General features: G+C 40.1%; 2 protein-coding genes across 2 annotated transcripts; one reads left to right on the top strand and one right to left on the bottom strand.

Moving 5' to 3' along the window:
- Nucleotides 1-1844: 1844 nt before the first annotated feature.
- On the bottom strand, nucleotides 1845-15557 carry LOC139469218 (NADH dehydrogenase [ubiquinone] 1 beta subcomplex subunit 10-like). The gene is made up of 4 exons (XM_071251356.1): nucleotides 15407-15557; nucleotides 12143-12284; nucleotides 8121-8260; nucleotides 1845-2150 (listed from the first exon to the last, which is right to left on the bottom strand). The coding sequence occupies exons 1-4, from the start codon at nucleotides 15489-15491 to the stop codon at nucleotides 2053-2055; spliced, it is 465 nt and encodes a 154-aa protein (XP_071107457.1). The 5' UTR covers nucleotides 15492-15557; the 3' UTR covers nucleotides 1845-2052.
- A 203-nt stretch (nucleotides 15558-15760) lies between these two features.
- LOC139468179 (large ribosomal subunit protein uL3-like) lies at nucleotides 15761-20312 on the top strand. Its single transcript, XM_071249986.1, has 8 exons — nucleotides 15761-15784; nucleotides 15953-16145; nucleotides 16409-16577; nucleotides 17099-17234; nucleotides 18716-18902; nucleotides 19016-19374; nucleotides 19807-19926; nucleotides 20224-20312. The coding sequence occupies exons 1-8, from the start codon at nucleotides 15782-15784 to the stop codon at nucleotides 20257-20259; spliced, it is 1203 nt and encodes a 400-aa protein (XP_071106087.1). The 5' UTR covers nucleotides 15761-15781; the 3' UTR covers nucleotides 20260-20312.
- The last annotated feature ends 825 nt before the right edge of the window (nucleotides 20313-21137 follow it).

The raw sequence follows: 21137 nt of genomic DNA, 5'->3' as shown, positions 1-21137 counted from the left end.
GAAGGCAAAGATTGTGGTGGACAAGGCAACACCAGGGACGGGATGTGCGCCAATGGCGTTACACCGTGTTGACAGACGAATCAAGGTTTTGCCTTGAATTCACAGATGGCAAAAAACGTTGTTGGCGGCGAGCGGTATGCCAGGGCAACAATTCTTGACAATGATCGGTATTGAAAAGGTAGTGTCATGGTGTGGGGCGGTATCACACTTGCCATTGGAACTGATGTGGTTATTGTAAATGGACAATTGATTGGCCAGCGATGTGTTGTCGAAATTCTGCGTTCTGTTGTTCTTCGCTAGAATTATAGGCAGTAACTTTGAACTGACAATGCCAAACCACATCGTTCCCAGGTGGTCACCGATTATCTCCGACCAGAAGGCATACGGACATTGGACTGGCCAGCTAAATGCCCATGCCATAGAGCCTCTGTAAAATGTTCTCGGGCGGAGAGTGTAAGCCAGAGACCCAGAACCAGCCAACGGGGCCCAGCTTGTGGTAGCTCTTCAGGCGAAATGGCGGGCAATGCCAAGGTAAACCATATGCAAGTAAATCAACAGTATGCAATCAAGGTGTCGTGCTAACATGGTGGACACGCCAGATGTTGATATACATGCCCCAAAATAATTTAACAGACATTTATCCTCATTACACCTTCACTATTACTTCACCAGTTTCCTTACTTGTCAGTGATATATTTATTTGAACATGCTAAACTAACATTTCCTGAAACCTACCAGCTAAAATGTCCAAAAATTACTTGGTTCACGACTATGGACTTTCGAGAAGCACTTTTTTTTATATAAACAAACTAATTATTGTATATTTACTTCATTGTACAAAAGAATATGTATCAATGCAAAATATGTTGGAATGCTTGAACAGGTTCTTGTCACATGGAGTCAGCAAGGTTTTACATGAGGCAGAAATATGCGTCCAGTACAAACAAATGTATAGAATGGACGCAGTAAAAAAATTATGTAGAATAATGAATATATCGAAGAAGAAATCTATTATTTGTTACATTTTCTTACAACATAAAACGTTCAAGAAATCATCATGCCAAGGTTTAAGATGTGAAAAACATTTCAAAATATCAAACAATTCTTGCTGTAATGTGGTATACCACATTCAAAGTGTATACTCAAAGTGTAATATCTGGAAAATGTACGCACTAGTCTGAAATATTAATGTCATTATCAGGCTGAAAAGCACCTAGCTTTAAAAGCGCCTCTATCATGGCAGATGATAACATTAAGTAAAGAAAACAATACTGAACGTATTATTGAGTGTCGTATATAAATACTATCAAGATTATGGTCTGGTGCATAAGTTAGATTTAGTTCAAAATGTCACCTAAAAGGGTTAAAAACTTGCATAAATCATGTGTTTTGGTGAAATCACAATTTGTACTGTCCAGCAAAAAAATGGTAGTTGCTACTTACCAATTTCTGCTTTGGCCTTGACAGCGCTTAACCCCTTAGATATACTTCTACAATGTCTCATTTAACATGCTTATTCCCAAAATATTTTATTTCATTTGTATAGCTGGTTAGAGATGACAAACTTGGTTTTATCCACATTCACATTGAGTTGAGTCATTTACACACAGCTTTTATTTATCAATTTACTTTGCAATTCTACCATAGCATCAGCAACAGTCATCAGAAAATAACAAGAAAATGTATAAAATCAGGACCTACAACTAAATAGCAGGATAACATGATGATCTTACTTTATCTAGTAAATATATCAACTTAATACAATCTTGGTTGAGAAGATTCAACTCTGAGATCCATGGTAACATATCATATTAAAATCATTACACAGAAGCTGTTTCATTTTTCAAATGTTTAATTTCAAGGACTCATATTCAAGGAAATTTCACCTGTACAAAAGAAAACCAACTAACACCATTCATCTCCCAAACGTCTTCATATTCTGGGTTTACAAATGACATGCCTGCTGATCACAAGGAGTGTATGAAGTAACAGCTGGTAGTGATCAGCATCTAGAATTTCAATTATTGTATTGTCTACAGCCTAGTCACTACATTATGCTTGGCTCTCCAACTTGCGTCTCTCCCAGATCAGCCGATGCTTCTGTTTCATGTAGGCATCAATTCCTGTGGCGCTGGCACCAATATCACCATCTGGAAGCAAATGCAGTGTATGAATCCTCATTAGGCTATCCATAAAATTGTGTCTACCTTCTTATAAGTCTGTCCATACTTTTTTCTGTGTATACCATCTCTAACTCGCCCTGAATTTCCATTCTGAAGTGAAATAATAAAGTTTTCTTATCTTAATTTTCCCGCTGCTGTGGACGTATATGCCCTGATGTGATAAGAAATACTCATACAAATAACAGATCAGCATGATCTTTCTTCAGCTATATTTATTAAAGATTCGCTTTCAAAGCAAGGTGCCCAGTCGTCTAAGGCGCCGCAATTCGCTGTGCAGAGTTGCGTCCCTTAGACATGCCAGAAACCTATGATTGTGGGTTCGAATCCCGGTTCGCCCCGATTATGTTTCTAGGTTTGTCAGCACCATACCCGTGCTTGTGGGTTTCACCGAAGTGGTAAACGTCTGAGGCCTGCATCACTTCGGGCTTTCCTCCAACATTAAGCTGACACACCGTGATATAACTGGACTACTGTTAAAAGCGGCGTTAAACCCATCTCACTCACTTCCTCACTCACTCACTCAAAGCAAGGTGATTTAACCTACATAATAAATTAATTTAAGGACTGTAACAAACTGTTCTAAACTTTAAAATTTCATTTAAAAAGTTCACAATTACTGAAAAACAGGTCTTTTAAAAAAAAAAAAATCAAATTTTTAAAAAACAATTTGCCCACCTGCACTCTTGCTGGTTGAGGTTGGAGATGAGAAACACATAAAATATATAAATGGCTTCAAGAACAGACAACTGACAGAGATATAAGACAATAATCAACTGCCAGGATTTGGGAGATAACATTCTCCCATCCGTTTAACAGAGATAGTCATACCAGAGGGAAGGGAAATCACCGTGTCAGTTGGTATCCCCCAACACTTGCATTCTGCAACAGAATTCTGTGAAACAAAGTTGCTTGTTGCAAAACGATCTTGCTAAGTAATTCAAGCAAAGTTTTGGTATACATGTTGATATACACTGACTTGGCCCTATGAATAACTTTCCAGCACTCTTTATAGTGGATATAGGGAAATCACACACTAAAAAAACCTAGAATAAACATCATCAGAGAGATAATTTAAATATGGTATCTGCTGAGTCATGTATGGATAAAATGCAAATATGAAAGGTCAGGCAGGTACTGTTTTTGGTCCTACGAAACAAACAATGAGTCAGAATTAACCATCAGGGATCAGGGTAACCTACTTGGATAACTGTCATCATCATTAAAATGATAGTCTAAGATACTGAAAATAGGTGTCTTATATAAGCGGGGCATTGTCAAAGTTTTGGCAAGTCTAGAGGTTCAAATGTGAAACAATTTATCGAGGATAGTAGTGGGATTAGCTTCCATTAGTGCTTGAAGACCTCTGCAGCATGGGGTCTTTTCCCAATGTAAACAGTTGGATTTGGCCTTAATAGTTTTGAAATGTTACCTTGTTTCATGTATTCATTGTGTGGAACATCTGACTACAGTTTATAACATTGTGACAGGTCAGGTAGATAAACATGATGTCTCACAGACTAGAGTATCTTTCCTTTGACATAGCTCTAGTGGGCGGACCAATGGACTGCCATGAAAGACCAGTAGACAAAATATGTGAAGATGACTGTCATTTTGCCTATATGTAGTTACGTCACTGTATGAAAAAACAAATTTCATTCGGAACCATTTATTGTGATGTTTATTACTAACACAGGATATTTACCATCCATACCACAGAATGAAAACAGATCAACCTGAACGCACCCTGGAAGTACACCCACAGGGTTATCTGCCCCTCATCATCCCCTTGCTTCAATCGTACAGCTAGGACTGTCAACTTAATAACTTGCTGTTGCGGGTGCCCTCACTAGTCTGTATCAACAACACCCCAGTTGTATCAGAACACAAGACACCAGCAGGAAGACTCAAGGCAATAGACCAAAAGCATTTATGAATGTACATAAGCAAATCCGCCAAACCTTTATGCATTGCGGATCCCTGTTCCAGGCAGGAACAAGTAGGTGATTGATTATTCAACCAATTCAGTGTTTAGGGATGATGGTCCTCCTCTGGCAAAGACAGATCAGATCACCAAAAGCAGCGTTTTGTCACATCCACTTCAGATACATTCTTATGAAGGGCCAGGGTGGATGCTTACACTCATTGTTCATGGGGATTATTAGCTTAAGGAGGCGGCAATGCTTCCAGAATTGTCAATAATAATGACAGTGAGATCGTATTCTTGGAAATCTCTGCTGAACTTGTACGGGTAATTGACAGAAACAATCACTTCCACAAGTGCACAAAGCAGACACAAAGCAAGGTTTTTGGTATCGCTAGGGCCCAAGATCATAGATAAAGCTGAAAGGGTGAATAAAGCTGAAAGGTTGAATAAAGCTGAAAGGTTGAATAAGGCTCAAAGGGTGAATAAAGCTGAAAAGTTGAATAAAGCTGAAAGGTTGAATAAGGCTGAAAGGGTGAATAAAGCTGAAAGGGTGAAAAAAGCTGAAAGGGTGAATAAAAGCTGAAAGGTTGAATAAAGCTGAAAGGTTGAATAAAGCTGAAAGGATGAATAAAGCTGAGAGGGTGAATAAAGCTGAAAGGTTCAATAAAGCTGGAAGGTTGAATAAGGCTGAAAGGGTGAATAAAGCTGAAAGGGTGAATAAAGCTGAAAGGGTGAATAAAAGCTGAAAGGTTTAAGGGTGCCCAGGTCATCAATTCTATGCCACAAAATCACACATTAGGCCAAAATACACTTGAGCCATTGTCGCCACAGTCAAAGGTGTGACGACAAGTGTGTGAATATCACGGATTCTTGCTTCCATTGCTAATGCCGACAGAAACACTGTTTTTTGTATTAGACAGAGTAGACTGCAGAAGTTCGTAAGTATTGGAAATGAGATAAAATAATGTCATATTAAGATCCCACTCTGGAGAATGGAATTTTTGAAGCTGTTCATCGTGATGGAAATCCCTAATTCCTAGAGCCTTGATTATCTTGTAAGGAGTGATTGAGTGAGACAGCATCTGTGAAGACATTCATTCCAGAATGTTGCAAGTTCAGGACTCCAAAATAATTCGGCCTATCAGATTGCAAAACTGATTAGAACGCTGTAAATGGAGCCTTCAGAGTCGTCAAGAAGTTTGGGAAGTTCCAAAATTATAGGCGCCGGAGGCAGGGTTAAGTGGATCTTGTCCTCAAATCCCTAGATTGAAGCCCCCCCATCGGTGACCTACTTCTGCGTTGTGTTTGGGCAAGCTGTTTTCATTCTATGCCTTATAAGATGAACCAAGCGTGCAGAAGAAATCTGCTTGGCTTTGGGTGAGGTAGTTTGCTGTGAGGGTGGATGAGCGAGTTCAACCACTCTGGGAGGAGTAGTGGATCTTCTTCTGCAAGGTTTTTTAGGTCGATGAAGCTCCCCCTCACTGGCCACCAGACATAACGGAAATCAGAGCAAGGCTCTTGGTAGCTTTGTATCACCCTGGGAAGTAGGCTGAAAAGCGTATGCTTTTAGCCCTACCCAGAGGATGCTGAATGTATCTACTGCCCAAGCCTGTGGATCTGGGAGCGATGAGACATACATCATAAGTTGGTGGTTGACCAAAGCACTGAAGCACCAGTTGGAATGCCTCTGAGTGGAGTTTCCACTCCGTGGGAGACACCCTGTCTGACATCTGGGGATGTGCTGGACTATGAATTGTAGTCTCAGACGATCCACTAGATGAAAGAACCTATACTTCTGTTGCAGAAGGGAGTGAGAGTGTGTTGTCCCTTGTTTGCAGAGGCACCTCACCACCGTGCTGTTGTTGGTGGAGACTGCAAGTTGTGTGAGTGAGTGAGTTAAAATTTAACGTCACATCGGCAGTATCTCAGCCATAGAGTGACGGAAACAAATTGAAAGCTAAATACCTGTCACAAAGGACAGTAAAACATTAGCATGATATCACAGATTGATAAAAACCTGAGGCTGTCTGACCCTGTAGATGAGCACCCCACCCCTAAGGCATCTACAAACAGGTGTAGATCAGGATAAGGAGACGCCTTTTTAAATCTTTGAATTCACCTGTTGAGATGAGTCCTTTGATGGGAATGTAGAATGATAGCAGGTGTACAGATCCAGAACTGTTGTATTGGGCGCATATGTAGGCGGCCTCTGCTTGTCAAATCCTGGGCTGAAGCAAGTAGTCCCAGCAACACTTATCAATGGTGAAGTCTGCGTGATTGACACAGGGCAGATGACAGGTGGTGTAAGATCTTGAGCAATCTGTCCCTTGGTATTGGAATTAAGTCCTGAACTGTCTGAAACAGGCCTCCTGCGAACTGGAGCCAGTAAGAGGGAGTTAACTACGACTTTGCCTCGTTGTCATCCCAATTGACATAGTGAAATCCTGATGGAGCACCAATGTGGACGTTTTCGGTTGACGCACAAGACAATTGTCTGTGTACAACTCGAACCGGATTTCCTCAGGTGAAGAAAGCAGATATTGGCTTGGTTAATTGTGTAAATAGTCACTGGGTCACTCAAATTGCAAATGGCAGGACTGCCCATTGGTAGTGGACCCCATTTAACTTGAACCTGGGGAACCAGCAGTCGGGATGGACAGGTACATGCAGGTACGCATCCTGCAAGTCAAGACTGATCAGGAATCGAAAGGGTTGATGCTGGTCCCTGAGCAGTCTCAAGTTTGTGAGGTGGAAGTAAGGTGGACAATCCAGGTAGCGCTCGTTGAACAAGGAAAGATTGTCCTTTTAGGGTACCAGAAAGATGGTAGAGTAAAAGTCTGGTGTTAATGCTGGGGCATGTACAATCTCTACAGCTCTTTTCTTCAACAAGATGTCTATTTTGGATTTTAGTAGCAGATGTTGCTTCCTTGGATAATACCAAGGTGGAGTAGCTGTGGTCAACGGTGGATCTACCTCTATGTTTAGACGGTAGCCATAGCACGGTACATTGATATTTAAACTCAGAATCCCAATTGGAGAGTGCTAGGCATCCATTTCTCATGTGGTCGATTTGGCGATTTTGCTGACAAACCACAGTCTGGAAATGATCTAGACCAATCTGGTTAAGTCCTGCTCCCTTGCACGTGTAGAAGACTCTAGTGCGGGCGATGGTTCAGTCTCAATAAAGGCAAATCTGGTGACTGGGATCCAGTCATCCTCTGCAAGTTCTCATCCAAAGCGTGAGCCTGGTCTGTTACAGTGAAATCTTAGATAATGAAATCATCTGTCCTGAACATTGGTGCCTTGAACGACAGTGCAAGTGTCAACTTGGAAAAGTCTTCATCCAGCACCCTGACCATACCCTTAAGCGTAGGATGCACTGGTATAGATGTGGGCTGCGACCAGATACTGGCGCTTCTGACGTGCCAAAGACTGCTGCCATATGAACTGCATGAAGAAGCGTCGTAAGACACATACGCCGGCGTTGCTGGGACCATCACAATGGAAGCAAGGGACGCCTGAAATTTAGAGAATGGTGCAATACTGAAGTTGTGAATTGGTTGTGACATCACAATCTGTCACATGACAGCAGCGATGGGTCCTGCAAAAAGTAGACCGAAGATGGAAACATTTTTCTTCACCCAGGACCATTGGGAGGCGCTGTCTTTATTTGCCGTAAGGTAAGCAGTATATGCACTAAGGAGTAACGTAAAAAATATACATAGTAGTATCACTGAATAATGCCCTTGTAATAAACATATAATCAACATCAACATACACTGTCCAATCTTGATAAATATAATGATCTAAACAGCCATACTTGTCCAACAGGACCAGCAACATAAATTATTTATGTCTATTCTCAATTTGTATGCATATAGGACTCTATTTTGCCTCCCATAAAAGAGTGATATTGTTTGAAACATTTTGCATATTTGGTTTTGGTTACTGTTCAGAGTCACAAGTGTTTTCTTAATTAAAACACTTGCCCATTGTATATGTTGTTTACTTACATTTGATGAACCAGTTGGTGGCTGAGGTTTCATAGTCCTCGGTCACTTTCTTGCATTTCCTGGAGGCATCAGGACCCTCCCAGGCCAAACACTCTATCTTCCTCTGTCGCAGGATCTTCAGAATCTGGTTGTCAACAAGTCTGCAAACAATTCATCATGTACTTGATAGTGTCACAGATGAAGGCAAGGAAACTGTATATTGTCAGCAATCAGTTCATTCATATATAACTGTAAGGCCACAGGCCCATAGTACAGAATACATGACAATGTGGAAGCGGTTAGAAATGTTACAAGGATTCATTTCTTAATAACATGGCATGATATATATAAAGAGAGAGAGAGATTTTGTATAGCCGATTTGCTCACATGTGATATTAAAGAGATAAACTTGTATTTATTTGGATGTACATAGTATTTCTGTTCAATATATTTTCTCCTTAAATTATCATATCTACAACATACAAGTAGAAAATGAAATTCATCTTCAACAACACTTAAAGAACATTGTTTACATAATCTTAAACATTTGGGTATTTTGTTGTGCCTGCCAACTTCAACCATTAACCTGTGTGAGCTGCATCTAAATTGTTAATGATATTCTGCATTTTCTTATATTTACATCAGTTAAATATTTGTCTGCACATATTTGCATTTTAAAATATCTATAATATTCGCATTTGCAAGAAACATCTACAGTAGATCTCCATGTTTGAAAGTACATGTCAAAATGCGATATGAACATGGCATTATTCTCTAAGAAACATTGGTATTCCCAGATGTAAGCATACCCACCTTTATACAGTAGACATTTAACATTGTATGCCCAAATTTGATCTCCATTCTTTTCATACAACAGCATCATATTATAACATTTTTTGGGCAATCTACTTACTGGCATTTTTTTGGTAATTTTAACCAGTATCTTATGATTTTTAAGTAGTGATATATATACAAGGGCATGCGACCACATTCACCATAAACCATTACGTTAGAAGTACTAGTCAAGCTTGTGCATTGCTAACTTTACTATTATTTCACACTAAACAGTTGTCAGAATAAGAAATACGTCAAACTTGCTATCAGAACTACCAATCTCCAATCCAGCAAGAACTCAAACACAGCGCCCCTTCACCTGCTGCTCACCTGGACATGTAGTCCTCAGGCACAGAACAAAAGTTGCTTTCAGCATTGATATTCAAATATAAGGAAGAAAATTTATGGATGTCAACTTCTTTATTATGAGGAACAATACATTACGGAGTATATAATTGCTCCTTCATAATTTTTTTCACCTAATGAAGGAGTACCGGTAAGTATATACACCGAAATGTTGTGTTCCTCATAATAAAGTAGTTACATCCATAGATTAACCTCCTTACGTGTATCACTACTAAATGCCTTTCAAAGACTTGATCTTCATGTAGGTTCTGCATGAATGCTGAGGACACTATACCGTATATCGCTGTGTATAAGACGCCCCCCCTGTACACGCCTTAAAAATCAACCCAAAATCCTATACTCCGTGTATAAGGCGACCTGGAATGAAACACATCACAAGTCTGACTGATATACCGGTAGAAGATTTAACGTGCTCTTGCCGACTGTAGCGTATTTCGCACACGGACATCACAAATTAGTTAGTTAGTTACTTTGGAGATTTAACGTGCGCTTTCCGACTGATGCGTATTTCGCACACGGGCCGTCAGGCCATTTAATGTGTTTCCGAAAGGGGCGAAAGTGGTCTGTGCAACCCAAGAGGGGGGTTTTAGGGGTTGCTTATATAGAATTTGGGAATTTTGAGATTTGGAATAGATGCCGATGGGATTGGGGAGGGGAACTAAGGGAGCTGGGTATGGTGGATGTTTGTTTGTTTATGTGATTTTGATTTGGTAGGTTATTGTGTTTTTAGATGCGTTTTATTAGTTCCGTTTTTATTAAGAATACGCCTAAGGCCTTGAAGTTTTCTAGTTTATTTTGTGGGTTTAGTATTGCTTCTAGAGTTAGAGCCTTGTTTAGATTGAGGGTGGTTTGTAATGCGGTTCGATGTGTTAGGTAGTGTGTGCAGTGGATGAGTGCGTGTTCTGGGGTTTCTGGTTTTTTGCAGTGTGGGCAGTTACCTGTAGTGTGTTTTTAAAAAAATTTAGGTGGTTATTTAGGTTGGTGTGTCCTGTTTGGAGTTTAGTGATTCCTCTGTCGATTTTTTTGGATGGATGGAGAATTTTTGGTTTGGTTAGTGGTTTGCTGAGCACTTTTTTGATTTGGCTATTTGAGTTTAGATATAGGTTATGCCATTTTTTTGTGATTTTTTGCTTGTTTACACTTTTAATTTCTGATTTTGAGATGGGTAAGTTTAAGCTTATTTCAGGGATTTTGAGGGATAGTTTAGCTGCTTTATCGGCGTTTTCATTACCGTATATTCCTACGTGGGCGGGTATCAACAAGAAGGTTATTTGTTTGCCTGCCTTAGTTAGGTCGTTGGAGCTTTTAAGTATTTGATTTATTAATTTAGGTCGGTTTTTGTTTTGGAGGGCTTGCAGTCCACTTAGGGAGTCGGTAAGTATTAGGATTTTTTTGTGTTTTTTGGATTCTTGATTATGGAGGGCTGAGGCCATGCCCATTAGTTCTGCCGTGAAAATCAAGTGCGCACACAAACCTTATATATGCAATAAAAATATGTTTATATTGTGTTGGTTTTTTTTCTACAATGATTGGTCGCGTGTGTAACTCCGGCACACGTCGCCATTTTGTGTTTACACGGTACGACACTAAATTGGTGCCCGTAAAATAAAATTCATTTATGAAGTAATAACATATAAGAGACAATGGTGAGTAATTTAATCGCCAATTAACTATGTTGTAACTTACTAGGCTTATGTTTGCTTCACATTCAGCGTGTTTATTCCACAATCACTTGTACATACCGTCTCCAACACTTGTTAATACAACTGTAAAAACAGCGGGGATTGATTTCAGCTTCACCGGTTATCACATGTTAGGTCACATGTGCAATATGCAAATGATTACCGGTACTTCCGGCTCTCTACTCACGGATGTTGATTGTTTTACCGTGTCAGCTGGTTTGACAATCTGCATCGAGGAGAGGGTCATTTCAACTTTATTTGCAGAAATTATTAAACTTTATTCAAGGAAAAGAGATACAAATCATGTTTATGTATGGAAATAGTTATTTGAACAGTTATTTAGGATGAAATGCGAAGTTTTATTGTCAAATGCTGGGCTGGCTATCGGACGCCGGTTGACATCGCCAGTGGAAAAAAATGTGAGATCTTCGACTCCGTGTATAAGACGACCCCCCTTCTTAGCCCCCTCATTTTAGGTACGAAAAACTCGCCTTATACACAGCGATATACGGTACTTTAATGAATTGAACAAAGCACTACATCAAACAAAAGAACATCTGTGGCTAGGTTCAGCTCCCTCAGGGTCATATTTTCAGAGATGTTTACAGAGGCAAAAATGCATTTTGAGAGAAATTAAGAGCATGGTCTGAACAAGGTCAAATTTAAATAATGCCCCCCAAAAAGCAGAACTATTTATTGAATCCCACAAATAACCAAACAAATTCCACATGTCATATCAATTTAAAAATAAATGACTGAAATTGGCGGGAAAAAAGCTTTTTCAGTATGTCAGCTTTGAGCTTCAGTGCTCAATTGGTTTCATTTTGAGAGAATTTAGGAGCATGGTTGAAGTGCAAGGGTAAAATAAAAGTCTACATTTAAAATAACACAAATAACATGTTGTTTGTATGTTGTTTCTCGCCGCACTCAGCAATATTCCATCTATATGATTTTAATTATCGCAAACAAACCGAACGTATATGTTGAACCAAACATCAGAATAATGACAAGAACTGAGCATACTGAAAGAAAACAGCAAGCAATTCCACCGATTCGGCAAGATCATTATGATCGTATTGATACACAAGATAATGGACAACATTCATTGCATTTAATTGAATGGAAAATCTGTCAATTATGTCAATGAAGAGGTTAACCTACTTGTCTCGGCGATACTGTTCCTCAGCTTCATACATGCAGATAGGCTCATCCACCTCACACTCATCAAACGAAGGAATACGTCGGTATCGCCTGTGGTACCATTTGTGTGTGCCCTTTTCTTGGTTTGGTAACACAAACTTCTCTGAAAGAAACATAGTTCTCGGTAAGACAATTAATCATTCAAATTACAGTAGTGCCACAGCACTCAATCTAGCTTATCTGGTACATACACGGTTCAAGCAAAAGAAACTTGGATTACAATTATTAATGCGGGCACATGAATCCTGATCCTTAATATTGCTAAATTCTGTTAGTAAGATTTCTGATATCTGTGCCTCAGAATGAATGAGTGAGTTGGGTTCAACGGAGCATTGAACAGTATTCCAGTTGTGCTACAGAGCATGAAGATGATGGTCTGAAGTAGTTCACATCATGGTTGTCCCGCTTACTTAATGACAAATCCAATTAACGACAGATCCTCTTGCATGAACTTGTAAATTGTACAATAAATTGTATAATTATATACTTATCCTATCTCACACTATGCATTTCTCATTCTTCTTTCGATCTTAAGTGGAAACGTGCCTGAACAAATGTTTCCAGCTTCTAAAACAATCATCCACCCGAACACACCTACTATATCCATGGTCACAAGGAAGCTGGTGCTATGCAGCTTAATACTGTTACAGAACAGTATTAAGTACCACTGTCTAGTGTCATAAAGACAAAACTCGTGGATATGGAAGAAAAAGACCCGTCAAAAAGTTATTTGACCCGGATATGTGTACAAATGAAACACATGAAATCGGGAACAAGTCTGAACAACATAAGAAACTTGTTCCTTTGTAGAGGCAACAGCGCAAGTTTCATGAGGGTTGCAAGCGACCGGAGCATAAGAAGGATAACTGCCTGAATACAAAACAAAATCGTGGTACGGAAAACTACTGTTGCAGAAAACTGGAAAAACAGTCTCTTATCGGAATGCCAAAGAGGTTTCGCCACATCAAGATCCGAAGCGCATATGCGGGACACAAGGATATGACTTGAAGATCTTAGGATTCAAGATGGATGTCAAAGGTGGGATAGCACCTGTGAAGATCGAGGTAGAATAGGTCTTCAGCAACCCATGCTTCTCATAACAGGTGACTAAACTTGTCGTTAGAGGTGACTAACATAATCGGGTGGTCAGGCTCTTTGACTTGGTTGATGCATGTCATCATATCCCAATTGCATAGATGGATGCTCTTGATGTCAATCACTGGATTTTCAGGTCCAGACTCACTTATTGACGGACTGCCATCATATAGCTGGAATATTGCTGACTGCAGCATTATACAACAAACAAACAAACAAAAGTAAATAACCGATCTGGGTGTCAGAGAAGCTGATTTTTGGCAATGAAAGCCAAGGAAAACTTTGCCATGAACATGATGAAGAGCATGTTTAAAGCGAACTCTGAAGAAAGATATGTTCTAACTCCTTCTCAGCAAGTGGCTTGTAATCAGCCGAAGTTAGATGTCAAAGTATGACATTAAGATCCCAGATCGATCGTCAGAACTGAGATGACTGGTCCATCACCTTGTAATTAAGGATTGCAGTTCCGCAACCATAGACACCTTTGCACCCACTGTAGTAACGATGACAGAATTGACTGCAGCAAGATACGTAGCTTGTGGATCCTGACAATGAGCTTCCTGAAACCCAAACCATGATCGAGGCGTCGATGAAGAGACAAGCTAAACGGCCACAAGAAGACTCCTTCGCAGATGTTCAACGGTACCAGCCACCATTAGAGATGGACATTCGGCAAGAAAATTAGAACCTCACAATCGTTGTTCTGATGGTAGGGTTTGTTAAAACACTGAATTAGTTGGAGGTGGAGTTGTCCTCTCCTGGTGAGAACCTGTGCTGACAAGAAGTTGTTGCCAATGACATAGGGAGAGTGACTGTCTGAGCGCCAAAGGTGTTGAATCTTCACCCAATAATCTTGGGGTACGAACATCCTGCATCAATGAGTGGGTTTTGATTCAGACTTTTTGGCCGTGACAAGCCAGCAAGTTGATGAAGAAGTTGCGTTAAGTTGAGATGTAGGAGGAGAATGCCTCGATCTTCGATGGCCTGAAGGCAGTCCTCAATGTATGAATCGAAGATGATGCCTTGAACATGTAGGAATAATGACGATGGGCTTGGGGAGATGGTTAAATAGTCATAGGGCCTGAGAAGTTCCAAATGCGAGCACCTTCCATTGGTAGTCTTGGTTGAGGAAAACGAGGAAAAACGGAGAAAGCTCCCGATGAAAAGGGACGTGTAAATATTGGTCCTGTAGATCTACACTGAACATGAAGTTGCTGAGTCGAAGAATTGTATGTAGTAACGCGATTGACTTCATCCGGAAGTCTGGAAGTATCTCTAGGTTGAAAGTTTTCATGTTAAAAATGAGGCAAATTTTTTGTTATTTCCTGGTTTACGGATGCGGCGACATTTGCAATAAAAACATGTTTATCTTCTGCCCCACCCACCCCAAACACATAGAATCCCTTCAGCAAATTCAGGGAAACAAACATCATAACAACTATTTGTTTGGTTTTTGTTTAATGCCGCAATGAGCAATATTTCAGGTATATGACGACGGTCTGTAAATAATCAAGTCGGGACCAGACAATCCAGTGATTGACATAATGAGCATCGATCCATGCAATTGGGATTCGATGACATGCATCAACCAAGTAATCGAGCCTGACGACCCGATCCCGTTAGTCGCCTCTTATGACAAACATAGTCGCTTTTTTACATGAAGCATGGATTGCCGAAGCCCTGTTCTACCCAGGATCTTCATCATGGGACACTGTATTTAAGATGCATGACAGGATATCAATATGGTGTATCCTGTGACAACTGTGACCAGTGGACCCACCGAGTATGTGACACTGGACAATGACAAATACGGTAGAAATAAAGAATAACTGAACATCACCAATGAATGTATACAGTATCCTAAGCCTACTACAGAAATCATTCTTATCGTTATCAAAATATGAAGTGCCATTTTCGCTTGAAGATCAGTAGATGTTTTCGCCAGAGGATATCGGTGCATATAGTCACGAGGCCACTTATAGTCACGATGCCCTTTCATTAGTATAATCAATCCGTGGTATATACATTTGCTGTGTGGTGTGTGTGTGTGTGTGTGTGAGTGTGCGAAAACAGGGGGTCTTTACGCAGAAATTGCCACCAGCTCGATCTACTAAACAGAAAATAGTATACCTCTGAAAAGCGTCACTGGGGCATCAATAACCTTGAATACACCCATTGCAATTTTTGCGAAGGAAGGGGTGTTGTCGTCTGACATTTTCTTCTCTGAATCACAGAACAGTTGCAGCTGAACGCGAGCTCTCTCGCTGAACTTGAAGGTTAAGGACAAATGTTGAAGTTGGTTTACGGCAAGCTGAAATTTTATCTTTCCAAAGACAACTTGCAATGTAATATACACATTTTTGTCAATGTATAAGGCAAAATAGGACGTATCCCACAGTTATCATATGTAATAAACCTTTTAAAATTACTTAAGCGAAAACGACAGTAGTCGTAAACCGGAAGAACCTCGTTGTTGATCGTCCTTTTCCATTTGTGGCTGCCAGCATGGTAGGATGCATTAGAACGAGCTCCCAACATATCGATGCCAATCGTATTCATAGACATAACAGATATACTTATTTACTGAAAACATAATCAATCTAAATAGTAAAGCGACATTTGAAGTACATATTTTTGTCTGATTAAGTGTTATAACATGGAATATCACCGTTTCAGTCGCATCGTAAGTTCTCGGCACCACGTCACGGTTCAAAGGGCTTTTTGCCCAAGAAGAGAAGTAGTAGACAACGTGGCAAAGTCAAGTCCTTCCCTAAGGATGACAAGAGCAAACCTGTTCACCTGACAACCTTTTTGACGTATAAGGCTGGCATGACCCACATTGTCCGCGAGGTCGACAGACCCGGTTCCAGTAAGTGAGATGTTTTACGCCCATAACAGAATGGCAAATGAAACAAATTACGGGATTTGAATTATTTTGTTTTTAGTTGATTTAGTACATTTTGTTCTTCTGCCAAGGGAAACATTGTTGAATAGAAGTTGAATAGTTTACTTCCCTCATGTTTATTCCTTCACTACAGAACATGTAATGAAAAAAGCCATTGAAATAGTTTGACATGTATCTACTGCCCCACTCTTGCAGGCTGTAGCTAGTCATGTTATTTCTCTCATCAGAAACCAATAAGAAGGAAGTTGTGGAGGCTGTAACCATCCTTGAGGCACCACCAATGGTTATTGCTGGTGTCACAGGATACATTGAAACGCCCCATGGACTGAGAACCCTGAAGACTATCTGGGCTGAACACCTCAGTGAGGAGTGCAGACGCCGATTCTACAAGAACTGGTAATTACTCGTGCAAAGTTAACAATTGTTAAGTAATATGATGCATTATCCTCAAAGTTGATTCTTGGTAGAATAATCCCAAAGTACCATATTCTTGTAAAAGCTGGAGATTAGCTGGTTAGGCTGTGATGTTGATAGTGTGTTATTAAGATCACTGCTCATGCTTTCAGTTACTAGCTGAATCCGACTCAATTATTTACATGATGCATTGATATAGTGGCATATTGCAAGTGGAGTGTTGAGCTTGAGTAACATTCAATCACTCTACTTAAAACACATTTATATGGGTAACCTAAATTGTCAATATAAGCAGTGTGATAAGGAAAGGCCTGAGCTTGTCTGTAATTATCAACATGTTTTGAATGTTAACAAACAGAACAGCTGTTTTTGTGAGAACTTTTACAGGGTCCAGCCTGTTCGACAACTCTTTGCTCCTCTCAGTTCAAACTGATGAGCATTTACCTATCCTTCTCCGCTCATGGACTCAGTTCATGATGAGATATACTGGATGATTTCATTAGGTCTCGATCCAAGAAGAAGGCATTCACCAAGAGCAACAAGAAGTGGCAGGATGAAGCTGGCAAAAAGGAAATTGACCGGGACTTCGGCAAGCTGAAGAAATATTGCACCATCATCCGTGTCATTGCACACACCCAGGTAAAGCTTACTTTGGAATTATGAGCCAGTATACGTTTTTATCCCGCGCCACGAAGTGGAAGGGGGATATAGGAATGGGTGCTGTCTGTCCGTCACATTTCGTTTCCGGAGCAGATTTTGAAAAACGAACCATATTTCTTCACCAAACTTGGCACATAGATAGGTCTAGTGGTCAACTTGTGCCTTTTGATAGTTGGGGATATTAAAAATTATTTTTTGAGTTTCCCTGGCAACGACTTTGATTTAGATTGAAAATGGCTGTCGTCCTCGTTTCCGGAGCAGATCTTGAAAGCCGTACCATATTTCTTCACCAAACTTGGCACATATTGTCGTCTTACAGTTTTGAATAAATTTCCTTCCTTGTTGGTAAGTTCAGCATTGCTTAAGTGTATGTTCCTCCAAAAGTGTCATGGACACAGTTGTTTCTTTCACTAACTTCATGCTGAAACAAGACCGCCTCCGTGGTGTAGTGGTAGAGCGGAAGGTCCGGGGTTCGATCCCTGGTCGTGTCATACCAAAAAGACGTTAAAAGATGGTACTTAAAAGGATGTGAGTATTTCATGCTTGTTCAATTTTGTGACACATTTTCAACTAGCTAATGAACAGCAGAGATGCAGTGCTCTGGGTCTGTTCATAGATATGTTGGTAATTACGACTTTTTTTTTTCCCAAGTTAATATTTGTGATTTGATAAGAAAAAAACCAACTTTAACTGTGATAATACATATTCCTTTTATAAGCAATATATTTTTTAATAAAAATTATGTTGAGTAAATGGACAACAATTAAGATTTCCCTGTACTAAGTATGTTTATAACAGTTATGGCACAAATGTCTCGGGTTACAAATAGTTTTCATCACCAAATTAAATTAGAGTTCGCATTGTTTACAGACCGCCGTCATATAGCTGGAATATTGCTAAGTGGTGCTTTAAACAACAAACAAATAATAAAATTCATAAAACAGAACTTATAAATGTTCGAATCAGATCGTAACCCCTTGACCCTTTTTCATGTTGATCCGCTTGCAGCTTTGAAACTCCAGTAAGGGAAAAATGTTTGAGAAAAAAAAGATATGTTTGTTCCTTCAATGTGAAAACATGGATTTTACTAGATTTGTTGTGTGATCTATGAGGTTGATGTAGATATGACATCAGATGTTATTTTAAAACTGATTGACAAATGACATCCAGAAGTTACTGTGCATGATATTTTCCACTCACCTATTGTTAATCAAATCATCTTGGACTGAAACATTGTAACATATATAACTCGCTCAACCTGGATGGTCCAGATCGATGTCATTACTTCCTTGTTTACCGTTTTTAATGAAACTCCTTAGTGATACCAAAACCTTTCTGGCTTGTTAAACTAATGTCTGTACGGTTTATGTATGTATTTCCGGTCATGCATGCATTGGTCAGTTCACTTTCACAAGTAATGTGCCTCTCTGAATGTTCATTAGTTTCTGTATTTGTTACAGACTAAGCTGCTCCGAAAACGCCAGAAGAAGGCTCATTTGATGGAGATTCAGCTAAATGGAGGCAGTATTGCCGACAAAGTTGACTGGGCCCGTGAACACCTGGAGAAGCCTGTTCCTGTCAGTGCTGTGTTCGAACAGGATGAGGTCATTGACATCATCGGCGTCACCAAGGGTAGAGGAGTGAAGGGTAGGTTATAGTTGGATGCATATACTAGCCTGTTTTATACATTCTTATACATGTTTTAATTTTATTCATGCCAGAGTACTTGCCATGTTTATAATGAATCGATTTGCTCATAGGTGTGACTTCCCGTTGGCACTGTAAGAAACTGCCCAGGAAGACTCACAAGGGTCTGAGGAAGGTGGCCTGTATTGGAGCGTGGCATCCCAGCAGAGTTCAGTACACTGTGGCAAGGGCCGGTCAGAAGGGCTATCACCACCGTACTGAGAGGAACAAGAAGATCTACCGCCTGGGTGCAGGCATCCACACCAAGGATGGCAAGGTTATTAAGAATAATGCTGCTACTGACTTTGATCCCACTGAGAAGACCATTACACCAATGGGTGGCTTCCCTCACTATGGTGAAGTAAGGAATGACTTCGTGATGATCAAGGGATGCTGTGTTGGACCCAAGAAGAGGCCGCTCACTCTGCGAAAAGTAAGTACATTGTTGCATGTTTGTTCAAAGTTTCATTTACATGCGTTAATTCGAGAATTAAAATAGCAATACTGTGCTTGGGGTCACTTCAGTCCTGTAAATTGGATAAATATTTGTAATGCTAATTGAGCATCCCATTGAGTTGAGTTTTGCTGTTCCCTCCAGTTGCTGTTTCATTTGTGAAAAATGAGCTTTTAGCTGCATGATACTGCCTCCTCCAAGCTTGGTGTGAGAACCCAGCATGTGATGAATACATGGAATCTGTGCCCCCTGCCAGGGGTACCTGAACTTTGTGTGGAACTAACCATGTTGCCTTCCTTCTGATGCTGTATTATATAGTAAACCATAACCAACTTGAATGTTTAGAAGTACATCGGGCATCGGTCTTACAATAAACTTCAATTAAAGTCTGTAAATATAATTTTATTTCAGTCCCTGATCACCCATTTCAAGAAGCGCTTCATGGAGAAGATTACCCTCAAGTTTGTGGACACCGCCAGCAAGTGGGGCCATGGACGTTTCCAGACCCAGGACGAGAGAAGGAACTTCATGGTAAGAGAATGAATATTTGTCCTGAAGCTTTAGAACACGCTTGTCCACATATTTCAGAATTGGACATTGCACCTTGCCTGGAACCCTAGTTGGGTCAAATGTGCAACATGTATATGAACTGCATACTGGAGGTGTTTAGACTGCTTTAAGTTAATTTTCATTGTTAAAAAAATTTGTCATATATTTGTTTGCATTTCCTCTAGAACTGTTCTGATGTGATGTAGGTCAGAATTTACGAGGTTTAAGATGGTAATCTGATTTGTGTTTAGCCATTGACAACATTGAACTTTGTTTCAGGGCCCGCTCAAGAAGGAGCTGGAAAGGAAAATCTAAGCAAGTCATTCTTCTCCTGTATTTCCTCTGGAAATAAATTCATGGAAGCTAAATTTTCGGAGTTGTTTGAATTTGATTATATGGAGTGAATCTGGGAAGACAAATCTGTCTACATGAGCAAAGATGATCAGGATGACGGCAAAGTAGCCCATTAAAATTTATGGGCCCCATTCTGCCCTGGCATGCATTGATTGAAAATTTCCATCAATCAGAACCAATATGCATGCCTGTTCATAACCCAAGAAATGACATGAAAGGTCAAGGACACATGTCACACACTAGTCAGTTGTTTTTTTTCAGAAATATTTTATTCCCTCCCTTAAGATCTGAACCAACCAACTGATACCAATACAATACTGCTATCAGTATGCTACAGTTCTAATATTCTAAGCTAACGACACTGTTACTAACACTAAATATTGGGGGTAGAATAGGTCTTCAGCAACCCATGCTTGCTGTAGGAGGCGACTGACGGGATGGGGTGGTCAGGCTCGCTGACTTTGTGCATGTCATCGATCTCAATTGCGTGGATCGATGCTCATGATAAGAATCACTGGATTGTCTGGTCAAGACTCTTTTACGGTCATATAGCTGGAATATTGCTGAGTGCAGCGTTTAACAACAAACCAACAAATATAACAATATTAATACACCCCTTTAAGATCCGGGATAGAATAGGTTTTCAGCAACCCATGCTTACAAGCATGGTCAGCTTTTAACAGTAAGAGGCGACTAATAGGATCACGTTGTCAGGCTCGCTGACTTGGTTGATGCATGTCATTGTATACCAATTGCGTGCATCGGTGCTCCAGTCAATCACTGGATTGTCTGGTCCACACTCGATTTACAGTGTTGATTCTCACACCTTGGCGTCTATT

Source organism: Haliotis cracherodii, unplaced genomic scaffold, assembly GCF_022045235.1.
Source record: "Haliotis cracherodii isolate W230 unplaced genomic scaffold, xgHalCrac1.p SCAF_2, whole genome shotgun sequence".
Classification (NCBI taxonomy): domain Eukaryota; kingdom Metazoa; phylum Mollusca; class Gastropoda; order Lepetellida; family Haliotidae; genus Haliotis; species Haliotis cracherodii.
Note: the sequence above shows the minus strand (reverse complement) of the source record. Positions and strands in the feature narration are given on the sequence as shown.

Bases quoted from the DNA above. Each gene is read 5' to 3' on its own strand.
- LOC139469218 (XM_071251356.1), bottom strand. From the start codon at position 15,491: ATGTCAGACGACAACACCCCTTCCTTCGCAAAAATTGCAATGGGTGTA. The intron at 12,285-15,406 runs GTATACTATTTT...TGTTTCTTTCAG, and splicing joins CCCAGTGACGCTTTTCAGAG to AGAAGTTTGTGTTACCAAAC. The intron at 2,151-8,120 runs GTAAGTAAACAA...ATTTGCTTCCAG, and splicing joins CACCAACTGGTTCATCAAAT to ATGGTGATATTGGTGCCAGC.
- LOC139468179 (XM_071249986.1), top strand. The intron at 16,578-17,098 runs GTAATTACTCGT...TGATTTCATTAG, and splicing joins CGCCGATTCTACAAGAACTG to GTCTCGATCCAAGAAGAAGG. The intron at 18,903-19,015 runs GTAGGTTATAGT...ATTTGCTCATAG, and splicing joins CAAGGGTAGAGGAGTGAAGG to GTGTGACTTCCCGTTGGCAC.